This window comes from Paramisgurnus dabryanus, chromosome 13 (genome assembly GCF_030506205.2).
Source record: "Paramisgurnus dabryanus chromosome 13, PD_genome_1.1, whole genome shotgun sequence".
NCBI lineage: Eukaryota > Metazoa > Chordata > Actinopteri > Cypriniformes > Cobitidae > Paramisgurnus > Paramisgurnus dabryanus.
In genome coordinates this window covers 14,955,465-14,969,234 of record NC_133349.1, presented here as the reverse complement: position 1 = coordinate 14,969,234, position 13,770 = coordinate 14,955,465, and the positions used below count along the sequence as shown (strand labels likewise).

Here is a 13,770-nt window from a genome sequence, read left to right as displayed (position 1 = left end):
AACCCAGTAACTTAGTTTTGGTAAACCATTTTCTGCAAGCATGTGAAAAAATATGTAATTGATATTTGGCTCCCCCTGTGATGTCAGAAGGGGATAATGCCACCCCTAAATCTGCACTATCCAACCACAGCACTGCCATTTAGTGTAGAGATCAACTCATTTGCATTTTAAAGGACACACCCAAAACGGCACATTTTGCACACACCTACAAAGTGACAATTTTAACTTGCTATAATAAATTATCTATAATGATATTTTGAGCTAAAACTTCACATACGTACTCTGGGGACACTGAGGATTTATTTGACATCTTAAAAAAGTCTTGTGAAATGTCCTCTTTAAAATAAAATATGCAGCCCATCTAGAAATTTGATCCATACAGTATAAACAAACATTGTGCTTTGGATGTCTGCTCAGTTTAGTTAATAAGGGTGCTTTAATAAAATTGAGCATTGCAAGTGGTCACAAGAGACACATTTGAGATGCATGTAACAGATGTCAACAAGATCTTGGTTGATGCAGGGCTCTTAGTACGACAAAATCACACGTATATACCCAGCTCTATACACAGTCACAGAGCGTGTCACTTTGATTGAATCATCTGGGTACTATAACAAGCCGCCACTGCTAGCAATCATCTTTACTGCACCTTTATGGCCATTTTATGAGACAAGCAGGCATGATGGATTCCTTCAACCTTAAGCTTGGCCTCAATCTCTGTAAATAATGAGCGTTTAATAGCATCACTTTCCCTTTGAGTCTTGAGTTATCTCTTCTGTGCTGATTTAAGTCATTTAGCCTCATCCCCCAAACCCCCACATCAAATTATAACACGTAGCCCAGAAAAATGGCCCACCTCTCCCAGCGTGCACAGCTCCATGATGATCCACACAGGGTTTTCCGTAATGACGCCAATGAGCTTTATGATGTGAGGATGATCGAACTGTCTCATGGTCACTGTGGATATATGAGATATATGTTATAGTGCTAAATATAAGCCAACATCGCAAAAATGACAACTTTTTTCGGTTAAAAGCATCGTCCATCTGTGATCGGATCAATGAATACGCATCTTAGTTAATACCAGGTGTAAAAATGTAAAAAGCTTGATTTGGCACTCACATGCCTCCTGAAGGAACTTTTCCCGAACACTGTCCGAGGTGCAGTTCTTACAAGTCTTGATTGCCACAGAAAGTGCAGGGTTCTCCTGATATCAAACAAAAAAACAAGCCTTAAAAATGTACTTTTCCCCCACTGTGTTTACATTGTTAATCCACACAAATCAAACATTAAAATACATATACATTCATATAAGTACTGCTATACAGTCGCTTATACCAGACATATGTAGATCCCTTGGTGGACGTCTCCAAATTGGCCCTCTCCTATACAGCGGCCTAGCTCGATTCTGTCTCTTTGGATCTCATAGTCCCGGGCTGAAAGACAAAACAGATTCACAGTCATCACGCATTGTGTGATTGGGAACTTTACCCCATGTACTCTACTTGGATATACAAACAAACAAACAAACATTTAAAGTGGCACTCCACTTTTTAAAAAAATATGCTCATTTTCCATCTCCCCCAGAGTTAAACATTAAATTTTTACAGTTTTGGAATCCATTCAGCTGATCTCTGGGTCTGACGCTAGCACTTTTAGCATAGCTTAGCACAATCCATTGAATTTGATTAGACCATTAGCATAGCGCTCAAAAACAACCAAAGAGCTTTGATACTTTTCCTACTGTATTTAAAACTTGACTCTTCTGTAGTTACATCGTGTACTGATGGAAAATTAAAAGTTGTGATTTTCTAGGCAGATATGGCTAGGAACTATACTCTCATTCTGGCGTAATAATCAGTGACTTTGCTGATGTAACATGGCTGCAGCAAGCGTAGTGATATTACGCACTGCCCGAAAATAGTCCCCTTGGTTACTTTCAATAGCTATATTATGCATAATATCTGCATAGAAAATTGCAACTTTTAATTTTCTGTCGGTCTTAGTACACGATGTAACTACAGAAGAGTCAAGTTTTAAATAGGAAAAATAACTCTTTGTTTATTTTTTAGCACAATGCTGATGGTCAGATTCAATGGATTATGCTAAGCTATGCTAAAAGTGGTAGCGCCAGAGCCGGAGATCAGCTGAATGGATTCCAAAACGATAAGAGTCAAATGTGTAACTCTAGGAGAGCTGGAAAATGAGCAGATCTTCAAAAAAAGTGGAGTGTCCCTTTATGACACCATGCAATTCTTTAATCAATGTATCTGTTCAATAATATAAAATACATCCCATACATGCCATAACAACTTAACTACCAATCACAAAATGAATATACATCTCAAAAACATCTCAAATCAAATCATTTTAAAAAGACATGTTAAGTTATCATCTTAAGATTTACAAAAAACCGTGTAAAAGCCCTTTTGAAACACCTTCATTGAAGTTAGATGTGTCTGTTATATTAAGTAAATGAATAAATGATATCCAATCAATCACAGAAACAAAATACAGGCAAAGCAAAAGCACACAAACACACAAGCAGAAAGGAATGAAAGCAGCAGGAGAGACATTTTTACCTTCTTCTAGTCCGTAATATTCTGTTGTGCCAATAATAAGAGAAAACAAAATGGCAAATATAACACTGGACAACATTAAGGCCATCATTACTGGACAAGTATTTCCTTTTCATAATGTAGATGTAGATAGTAGATTCGTTTACACATAAATTAAACACCAAGTCCTCTTTTCTGACCAAATCTTTTTAGCAGGATCATTTCAGTTATGGAAGTATATAGTAGATTTACATTTTTCTATACGTCTATTAGAATAATATGTAAATGTACAATGAAAGCGTGCATGCAGCTGACAAAGGTTTGAGTCTTGCCCCGACTAGGACGCACGCATACACAAAGAGATAAAACTGAACGTTATTGTAGGGTTCAGTTTCAGATCTAAACAAACAGCTAAGCAGAAACCAACAATGACTCAAGGCAGTTTAAGAGCCTTGGCATCAATAACACCAAACAGTGTGTTCAGGTAGATAACATAGAAAATAGAAAAGGAAAACATAAAATAGTATTGTGCTTGATTGATATATAGAGTGTGTATTTACAATAGAACCACGTAATAACTATATAACTCCATATCCCGACATTTTCAGCATTAATCTCAAATTCAATACATTGTCCAATTTTAGTTTACAATATAGCAAGGCAATACTGTTACAATACTACTACTCCACTACTTTAAAGGAACACCGCTTTTTTAAATATGCTAATTTTTCAGCTAAACATTAGATTTGTACCTTTTTTGGAGTCCATTCAGCTGATCTCCAGGTTTGGCGGTACCACTTTTAGCATAGCTTAGCATAATCCATTGAATCTGATTAGACCATTAGCATTACACAAAACAAAAGAGCTTCGATATTTTTTCTATTTAAAACTTGACTCTTCTGTAGTTATATTGTGTACTAAGACCAACAGAAAATTTAAAATTGCAATTTTCTATGTAGATATGGTTAGGAACTATACTCTCATTCTGGCGTAATAATCAAGGACTTTGCTGCTGTAACATGGCTGCAGGAGGCGCAATGATATTACACAGTGCCCGAAAATAGTCCCTTTGGTAACTTTTAATAGCATGGCTATTTCGGGCAGTGCGTAATAATATTGGAAACTTTTTGGTTATTTTTGAGCATGATGCTAATGGTCTAATCAGATTCAACAAATAATGCTAAACTATGCTTAAAAGGGTACAGCCAGACCCGGAGATCCGCTGAATGGATTCAAAAAACGGTAAAAATCAAATGTTTAACTCTAGGGAAGATGAAAAATGAGCATATTTTCAGAAAAAGTGGAGTGCCCCTTAAAAGGTGACATCGGATGCCCATTTCACACAAGTTGTCATGTTTCTTTAAGGTATTTCTGCAACATTTTTGGTAAAAATTTGTCAGCGGTTGTGAAAAAACACACTTTTCTCCTCTGTTCACAGTGACCCGTTTTTGGTGCATGTATCTTTAAATGCCTAATGAGCTACTGCTTACCCCGCCCATATCTTCCATGGGTTGTGTCGAGGCGAGACACGTGAAGTGCTGAATATCTCTTGGTGAAATTATGTCAAGTAAACAACAAGACGATGCCCACAAAGAAACATTGAAACGGGCTGCTGGATGACACATTTTTAAACTCAGACAGTTTCTAACAAACTGGCGACATGTTTTCTTTTCACCTTTTCTGAGCTGGCAAACACAACTAAATGCAAAAAAATCAAGTGAAAATTTCATCCGATGTCACTTTTAAACTAGATACAACACACTTTAAACTTAAAAGGAAAGTTCACTTTAAAATGAAAATTCTGTCATCATTTACTCATCCTCATGTTGTTCTAAAACTGTATGAATTTCTTTTTTCTGATAAACAAAAAAGAAGATATTTTGAGAAATGATGGTAAACACACAGCAGATAGTGACCATTGACTTCCATAGTAGGAATAAGAAAATATAATTGAATTAAATGGATACTGTCAACTGCGTGCTTACCATCATTTATCAAAATATTTTCTTAGTCATTTATCACAATACTTCCAAAATATTTTTTTCCTACTATGGAAGTCTATGGTCACTTACTGCTGTGTGTTTACATCATTTCTCAAAATATCTTCTTTTGTGTTGATCAGAAAAAAGAAATTCATACAGGTTTAAAACAACATGAGGATGAGTAAATGGTGACATAATTTTCATTTTAAAGTGAACTATCCCTTTAAGATTCTTCACATGTCCTCCAGATGTTAAAGGATGTAACAATTTACCAAAAAAATGGTTATTCTATGGCATTGTAAAGCAATATGCTTATATTGAAATATTCACAGCGTACAAGCACAAAAAACTTTAATTTGTGGACAAAATAACGAAAAATGATTGTAGCTAGTTTGAGAGTGAAATTAATGCTTAATAATTATAATACTTATCTGTGACCAGTGTGAAATCAGACACAGATACTCACTGGAAGGCATAGTGTAGGTGTCCTCTTCATCTATGATCTCTGCGTAGTCGTCTGTTTCTGAAAAGGGAATAAACAGTCTGTGTAAGCTCAAATACCCCAGCAAACTTTTCAACACAAGCACAACCAACCGCTTCCCAAGTGTCTCTGTGTCGAAGCGTTTAGCTCTCTAGCGTGCAGGAGCTCGAGTTGGTTAAGATCACATCCACACAACTGTGATATCAGAGTTTAAAGTGCAAGTATGTGGATAAAAGGGGGAGCGTTTTTCCAGAGAACAGAAAAACAGATGAAGTCATGGGTAACCCTGCAGCTATTGTGTCTATCCTGTCTAGTTTTAAGTATGAACCCAGAGCAATGTGGTGGAAATCAACAGATTTTGACTGCTAAGACAACTACCAAGTAAAGACTACCATAAGCAAACACTTCACCCTTACAGCAAAAGAATAGGATGTGTGTTCTTAAAAGGTATTCTCAGGCAGGCGATGACTACTTGCATTCTCAGAAGACGAAGCACCGCTACTTGGGCGGAGTGATTTGCTCACAGCACCCGAGAAGCCCCTGGTGAGGAGCAGAGAGTTCGGTCAGAGTTGTGCAAATCACTCCGCCCAAGTAGCAGTGCTTCGTCTTCTAAGAATATAGTTCCCAGTATGTATACTGTTAAAAGATGGCTGTCTCTCATATCACCTTGTTATTTGTACACGGTGTGACTATCCAAATCACAACATATAAGTAGGAAAATGTTCGTGTTATTTGTCACTTATTGGGAGCAGTATGCTAGCTAAAGCCATTCACTTCCAGTCTTTGTGCTAAGCTAAGCTAGCGTGGGGCTGCGTCAGACAAAGTTACAGCACGCACGGAGATGAGAAAGGTATGTATGGACTTATCTAACTTTGGTGGATACGGTGAATAAGCTAAATTCCCAAAATCTGGGCGTGTTCCTTTAAAATTCCACTGGAAGGTAAAGGTGCAGGAGGTCATGCACCTAGACACCTTATCTTTCTGGAGTTTAAATGAACATATGTGACATAGGTTTAGATTTTGTGGATTTTAGTTCATTTTGATTATCGTTATCTTGCGTATATGCAGGTGTAATCACTCATAGGTGTAAAAAATAACAGAACTGAAAGTTTATCTCCTGGAAAAACATTGATGACTAATTTCCTGCTACACAATCCCTCCTCCTAATACAACCTGTGATCAAACAGCAAGTAGGAAACTATGATTCACAGCTGTGACACAATCTAAGCATATTGACCCACGTATTGTTTCAGTGTCCAAAGAAAACCAATTCTCAAATGGTCAAGCCATTTAAAGTCCCGGTAAAGTCAATCTTGAAAATTGTTTTTAAATTCTTTCATGCAAAGGTAGGGTCAGTTTACCGGACAGGGTTTAGATTAAACCAGAACTCGGCCTAAGTTATTGTGGCACATTTAAGTCGTTTTTATAAACAAACCTTGAGACAAAAAAATGGGATTAATATATGTTAAGATATGTCAGTACGAGGTGTTTTTAAATTAAGGGAGCTCAAACATGCATGGAACTAGGATAAGCCCGGTTTGGAAAACTGCCCCGTAATGCCTAAATGTATTGCAGAAACACTTCACAATGACTGTAAACTATAGTACTAAATTGCAGAGTTAGATTGTTAAACAGTTTTTCAAAATTTCTGAATTCAAAACAGTGTCATGACGCACTTGAAACACAGCGCATGGCCCCACCCCTAACACAACAACGAGCATCCAGTCAGTTTGTAGCAGTATTTCAAACTAAGACCTTGTTCACACTGTCAATCCAAATCTGATTTTGATGCATACCTGATTAGAATCAAATCACATTAAGAAGGTGAACGGACAGAAACCAAATGAAATCCGTTTTTTCTAATCCGTTTCAGGCTATATCCAGAGGTGGTTCGAAATCCTTTTCAAATCGCATTTCCGGAAACCCAATTCAGTCTGATCGCTCTGATCACATTTATGTAGCTTTTTGGTTATGTCATGCTGTCGCATAATGTTAAACATAAACACGTCAGATGTCAAGGCAGATTGTCGTGCCAGCGCAACGTCGTTGCCATAGAACGATGATCAGGAAAAGAGCAGATTGCTACAGGAAGCAAAGATTAGATCTGAACAGTTGTAATACACATAAATGGACAGTGAGTTCGGATATGCACCAAAATCTAATTTTGACTGACAGTGTGAACAGGTATAAAAGAGATGGCAGGTTTTCCATGAGGGGACGTGTTAAGGCCGTTTCACACGGTACGCGGCAACCGCGTGTGTTTAGTTCTTTTTCAATAAGAGACGTATGGAAAGTGGCAAAACAGGGACGGTTACAGAGGTGAAGCGGAGTTGGTCCACACGCCTTGCTTGTGCACCCAAAATTCAGTTCCTTCTCCGGACATGGTACTTCATGACAGGCGCCGTTGAAGATAAACATATTTGCACTAAATGCTGCACAAAAAGCTTCCAATACAAGAGAAAAGCTGAAGCCGCGCGGCGATTTTGCCGCTTACCGCGTACCGTGTGAAACAGCCATTACAGTGCCGACAGTGGACACACCCCACCACTCGAAAGCAGAGAATTCTGCCTGTTTTTCCAAGATTTCCAACTTATTTACTTGTTTTTTTTCATCATTCGAATTTGGTAAAGTGGTTAATAACACATTTTGTCTGTGGTGTTACACATTTAATATCCAACTTTACAGGGACTTTAAAAGAGTCAAACACTGAAACAATATCGGCTGCGTCCGAAAACTCAAGGCAGTGACTCGTTGCCTCGCTGCCTCATGAGGAAATGACTTCGGAGGCATGAAGGCAGCTCAGAGAAAGACTTTCGGACACACTTCAAAGGCATCGTGTTTGAAATATAAACAGAGAGCACCTTTGTGATAACTAATCACATATTTGAAAACTACAATACTAGTTTCTCGATAGAAATGCATTTAAAAGGTGTAAAAAGTGAAATTCTACCTTAATTTACACTAAATTTGTGCTCCAGTCGCTTCCTTGGCCGCCATTTTATTTTTTCGAACTCGACCAGGCTTGACCTGGTACATTCTTATTGTAAGCCCACGCATGGGTATCTCAGGAGACAGGAAGTAAACCCAACATTGAATTCGGACATGCCTTGATGCCTTCCTGCCTTTGAAAGCTGCCTCAGAAGGCAGCAATTTAGAGTTTTCGGACGCAGCCATCATATTTGTACCCGGAGGGACAGGTATCAGCTAAACTTCTTTGTTTATAAACCATTTGATAGACTTTTTGCATGTTTTTTTATATTAAATATCCATCTGTGTCAAGTAAATGTATTCAACGGCACTTGTGTTTTTCAGTTCGCCTGAATTCAGCAATAAATGCATATTAAAAGTAAGACTTTACCATCATCAATATCATCTGTGGATCCAGCCAGCATGCAAATGATTTAAAAGTCAGAGAGAGAGACAGAGAGAAAATAAAAAAGAGAATTAGATGAATTTATTTATCATAATAAATAAAGTCAACGCTGAGAAAAGGCTTATAGTGGGTAAGATGATTTCATGGTTGTTACACATGCAATAATCAAAGCCCCAAGTAACAGAAAGCAGATTTTAAAGAATGGACTAACATTCCTTAGATAAATTGAATAAGCATGCACAAACTTTCTCTAACACACACACACACACACACACACACACACACACACACACACACACACACACACACACACACACACACACACACACATTCTGGTTTCCATGTTTTATGGGGACATTCCATAGACGTAATGCATTTTATACCATACAAACTGTATATTCTATTCCCCTTACCTGCCCCATTCCCTAACCCCAACCATCACAGAAACCCTTCTACTACTTCACATTTTCAAGATACATCATTCTGTTTGATTTATAAGCTTGTTTCCTCATGGAGACATCAAAATGTCCCCACAAGGTCACAAAAACATTGGTATTCCTATCTTTGTGGGGACAATTGGTCCCCACAACGTGATAATTACCAGGTACACACACACACACATACACACACAAACAACCAAAGGTACAATTACAGTGTAATGTAGTGTCACTACATTTATTCAAATTGTAGAAAAAAAAAATCAATTTCAGTGAACTAGACAAAAGCCTATTACTGTGTAGAGTGCTAGTAGTAGTGCAATAGCACATACAGATAACAGTCTATAATGCTCACTGATCTAGAATCAGATTTATCAATTCAAACTTTGGGTTTTGCTTGAATTCATACACAATTCTACTTATTCAAGATGCTTTTATTTAAAGCAGTGATTTCAAAACATAAATTTCTGTGTTAAAGAAATAATTCACCCAAAAATTTAAATTTTGTCATAATTTATTTAAAACCCTGTATAAAATTTCTTTGTTCTGTAAGATATTTTGAGGAATGTTTGTAACCACACTGATCACAAGATCCAATGACACCCATAGTAGGAAAAAATAATAGTGCTTCTGATCAGGATACAAACAGTCCTCAATATATCTTCCTTTGTGTTCATCAGAACAAAGAACTTTATACAGGTTTGTAATAACATGACAGTGAGTAAATCAATGATGACAAAATTTCCTTTAAATTAACGATCACCTCTTTTGAAAACCAATGCAGGTGATCACAAACTTCATGAAAGCTAATGTATCCGAGTCAGCAATAACCATGACCATGTGTTACCCAGTAACAGAAAACACAAAAAGTCATCATCATAATACAAATTAGAGGTCACAGCTCAGGACGTGAGAGGATGAGAATATGATCCTACCTGAAACAGAGATGGCTTTGGCCCGAACGCCTTGTAACCGTTTCTCATGGTTGGCTGATCTGCGTGACAGAGATTGAAGAAGATGAATGGTGTACATTTTCGATCAAACTTAATCACAGCGTGACCTTCTCCAAATCAGGCAGAACATACTGATCCGTGCTGAGGCCACTAAGCCAGGCTGTTTCATTAGTGTGCGAAAGGGGAGAGGACATAACAGACAGGCACGGACACTGATTTTTAATGGCAGTTAGGCTGAGGGTGAGATTAGTTTAGAGGTACGCTGAGAGATTCCACATGTTTGAGCCACAGGGGCTTTTTACACCTAGTCACTTGTTTTTCACAGACAGAGAGACATATTATGAAACAATTTTAAGAATTTGAACTTTATATAGGTCAATAATCAAATAAGCAGATTTGTGGCATTGACCATGTTACCTCATTTGAATTTTGAGACTTACCTTGGAGCCTTTGGGATTGATGGAAGCGCTCTCTCTCCCTCTGTTAACACAGAGAGCATGTGTTTTTTGTTAAAAATGTTTATGTCACGTAACTGAAACAAGACTAAGTAGATCTATCTAAAGTTGTATTTACAGTATACAAGTGTGCTGGCAAAGCAACAAAAATCATTAGGTGTTTAATGAGTTTGTGATTTGAGGTGATATGAGAAAAGAGATCTCAGAAAAAGAGTTTACCAGTAACCCACATTAAAGTCATAAGGTGGCAACCTGCAATTTACTATTTGTGTATATTTTGTAGACTCACCTTTCTGTACCCGGACAATAAACGAAGAGGACAACCCACTAACAAGCCTGCAGTATCCGTCAATGAGATCAGCCATGTTCTCTGCTATGTTCAGAGTCGTTGTTGTTACAGTCAGAGGCTGGAATGCACAAACAAGATTACAAACTAATACCAAACAAACAAAACAAAACAAAAAGATATGAGTTACCTCAGGTGCCCCGGCCACATCTAACTGCAGCATTCCCTTCCTATCTCGCTCCTCAAACTGGATGTTCTGAACCTGTGTGAAGTTGGCCAGGTGCGTGGGCTGCACGGATAGAGAAAGAGAGATATTAGTCAATCAATGTAGTCCTCCACCCATCGATCAAAGCATTTGTCACATTATACTACTTACATTCGAGCCTTTGTCCGTCAGATAACTGATCCCCTCCTCAGGGCCGATGGCCAGCTCCACAGATATCACCCAACTCGACTGTCACACACAAAATATCCTTACTTTTGAGCCATATCTACCTTGACACATTTTACATTTCATACAGGAATAGTACATTAATTAACTTATTTGGCCAACAGGGGGCACCACAGAACAATCATTAAATTACACCGTCACCATCATGGTGGTTGCAATAGTGATACTGGGGAATTAAAAGATGTTTTTTAAGTTAATTAAATTAAATTAAATTAACTAGAATAAAGTGCAAACATACTTACCCCAAGAGCACATTTAAAACACTCCTTGTCAAATCTGTATATGGGCGACAGGATTTCAAAGAACCCGAGAATACACTGCTCATCATTCAAATTGGCAAACTGTTTAAACGTCTGCTGGATCAATTTTCGCAGCGACTTGGCCTGAAAAACAAAACACAACATGACACTGTGGTTTTTTATTTAAAGGGACACTCCACTTTTTTGAAAATATGTTTGTTTTCCAGCTCTTTTCCAACATTTGATTCTTACCGTTTTTGAATTAATTAAGCTCATCTCCAAGTCTGATCTCCGCTACCACTTTTAGCATATAGCTTAGCACAATCCATTGAATCTGATTAGACCATTAGCATCGCGCAAAAAAAAATAACTAAAGAGTTTTGATATTTTTCCTATTTAAAGCTTGACTCTTCTGTAGTTACATCGTGTACTAAGTTTGACAGAAAGTTGCGATTTTCTAGGCAGAAATGGCTAGGAACTTACTCTCAAACTGTTGGCCGAAAATAGTGCCCTGCTAATGAAAGTAACTAGGGGACTATTTTCGGCTGCTGCGTAATAATGCTTAAAAACTTTACATTTTTTTGTCAGTCTTAGTACACAATGAAACTACAGAAGAGTAAAGTTTTAAATATGAAAAATATCGAAACTCTTTGGTTATTTTTTAGCGCAATGCTAATGGTCTAATCAGATTCAATGGATTATGCTAAGCTATGCTAAAAGTGATACAGCCAGACCCTGAGATCGGCTGAATGGATTCCAAAACGGTACAAATCTAATATTTAACTCTAGGGATGCTGGAAAATGAAAATTTTAATAAAAGTGGAGTGTCCATTTAAGAGAGTTTCAAATTTTAGTGGCCCGACAGAGAAACAATTAACCAATAGCATGAGTTTGGTGGGCTTAATCAAAATCGTGAGTTTGGGGCGGGTCCATTTATTCCCCGAACAATGACTGTAAAGGTAGCAAAGTAGGTAGAGTACAGTTGAAAACAATCAAAATCCTGAAATATTGTTTGATGAAATAACAAACCCTTTAAGAGTACACAAGGCTTATTTCAACAACCAGGAAAGCTGATAGTGTTGTTTAGAGAATCATTTAAGAGAAGTATTCAGTGAGTCATTTCAAGTGGTACAATCTAACACTGAGAGCAAATCTCATCCATTCACTCACTGATTTCCTAAAACCGGCTCTGTTAAATGGTAACAAGTTAGCACATGTTTCTTTACTAATTAGTAAGCTTAAACTTAACACCAAACATTAAACTGCTTCCTGATAGCTTTCAAACGAATCTTTATCAACGTAAACAAGATGTGTCAAATTATATAAACACAACCAAAGTAATTATTATTCACAGATGATAATTAGGTCATTAAAATCAGGATCCTCTCATGAAGAGCTTGGAAATATTGGTGGCGCTAAAGGATCTTAATTAAAAACAAAGACGGCCCATAACTCTCTCAGTTTCCTGACAGGGCCTTTGGTTTCCATGACAACCAATGAAAAGGAGGCGATTTTGGGCTGCTCTGGGGTAGAATGAATATACATGGGAAGAGCAACACCGTACGAAAGCGACAAAATAACATCTTCAGCACAAAATGGGGAAATCCCTCTGGAACATACAAGCGCATGTGCTAACAATTTAATAACTCGATTTATGATGTAACGATCTGAAAAGAAGAAATAATTGCTGATCCAGAAACATTATGAAATAAAATAGCAGTCGTCCGCTGTAACAGCAGACATACAGTATTATACAGAAGACAGAGTAGGTAGGTCAGGTTGAAAAGGAAACTTGCTCTCTAGCAAACTGTATGTCATTAGTACAGTTCTCCTCATCGCAACCTCAGAGAGAGAGATAACAGAACTGGGGCATAACATCTCATGGGTCTGAGAGCACAAAGGGAGGCCAACCAGATAATAACATGAACAATAACATTTCATTGGATACTATAAATCAAGACAAGAACCTCTCCAACCCCAACCTATTATTTATAAAAAAAATCTCCACCCTCTTTACACTTGTTGCCAGACTCCAATTAACATTTGTCAGTTCGCTTTGGACCCTGATTTATAGGCTAAGGCAAGAAAAATATCATAAAGAAGGTATTGCACCAAAAATGTCTCTTTACCTTTACTGAGTCCACTATACTCTTTGGAAAAAATCTCCGCAGACCAACATCCTTCCTGCATGGAGAAAAAGAAATTAAATGTAGTGTTAAAATATCCTTAAAATTTTAATTCTGCCATCAGTTACCCATTTTGTGTTTTCAAACCCATATGACTTCCAGTTTTTTTTCTGTTCGTCACACAAAGCCATTATATTGCTTTATGACACTGCTTGTAGGAATGCTTGAATCTGATTGGCCAGTTGCAAAATTTGCAGGATTGTTATTCCCAGATAACAACCCCTCAAAACTAATAACACATGGTAACCTGGATGCTGCAAATAATTTTTGACAGGTACAGTTTATATTACACAAAAAATAAATACCGTATTTTCTGCACTATAAGTCACTCCGGAGCATAATGCGCATCAGTCAAAAATGTGGTTTTAA

The 13,770-nt window shown here is 37.5% G+C and overlaps 1 protein-coding gene across 19 annotated transcripts in view; it reads right to left on the bottom strand.

Moving 5' to 3' along the window:
• The window catches only part of ptk2ab (protein tyrosine kinase 2ab), a 75,585-nt gene that overhangs the window by 28,413 nt on the left and 33,402 nt on the right, over nt 1–13,770 (bottom strand). For 8 of the 19 annotated variants that reach the window (XM_073811587.1, XM_073811583.1, XM_073811580.1 and 5 more), the window contains 13 exons: nt 13,345–13,399; nt 11,219–11,359; nt 10,902–10,979; nt 10,716–10,814; nt 10,529–10,646; nt 10,225–10,264; nt 9,767–9,825; nt 8,380–8,394; nt 5,007–5,063; nt 2,583–2,612; nt 1,339–1,436; nt 1,123–1,207; nt 857–957 (listed from right to left, as the gene is read on the bottom strand). In XM_073811587.1, the coding sequence (XP_073667688.1) occupies nt 857–957; nt 1,123–1,207; nt 1,339–1,436; nt 2,583–2,612; nt 5,007–5,063; nt 8,380–8,394; nt 9,767–9,825; nt 10,225–10,264; nt 10,529–10,646; nt 10,716–10,814; nt 10,902–10,979; nt 11,219–11,359; nt 13,345–13,399 (976 nt within the window). The remainder of the gene's footprint in view (nt 1–856; nt 958–1,122; nt 1,208–1,338; nt 1,437–2,582; nt 2,613–5,006; nt 5,064–8,379; nt 8,395–9,766; nt 9,826–10,224; nt 10,265–10,528; nt 10,647–10,715; nt 10,815–10,901; nt 10,980–11,218; nt 11,360–13,344; nt 13,400–13,770) is intronic. The other 11 variants (XM_073811582.1, XM_065298230.2, XM_073811575.1 and 8 more) reach the window with 5 other exon arrangements.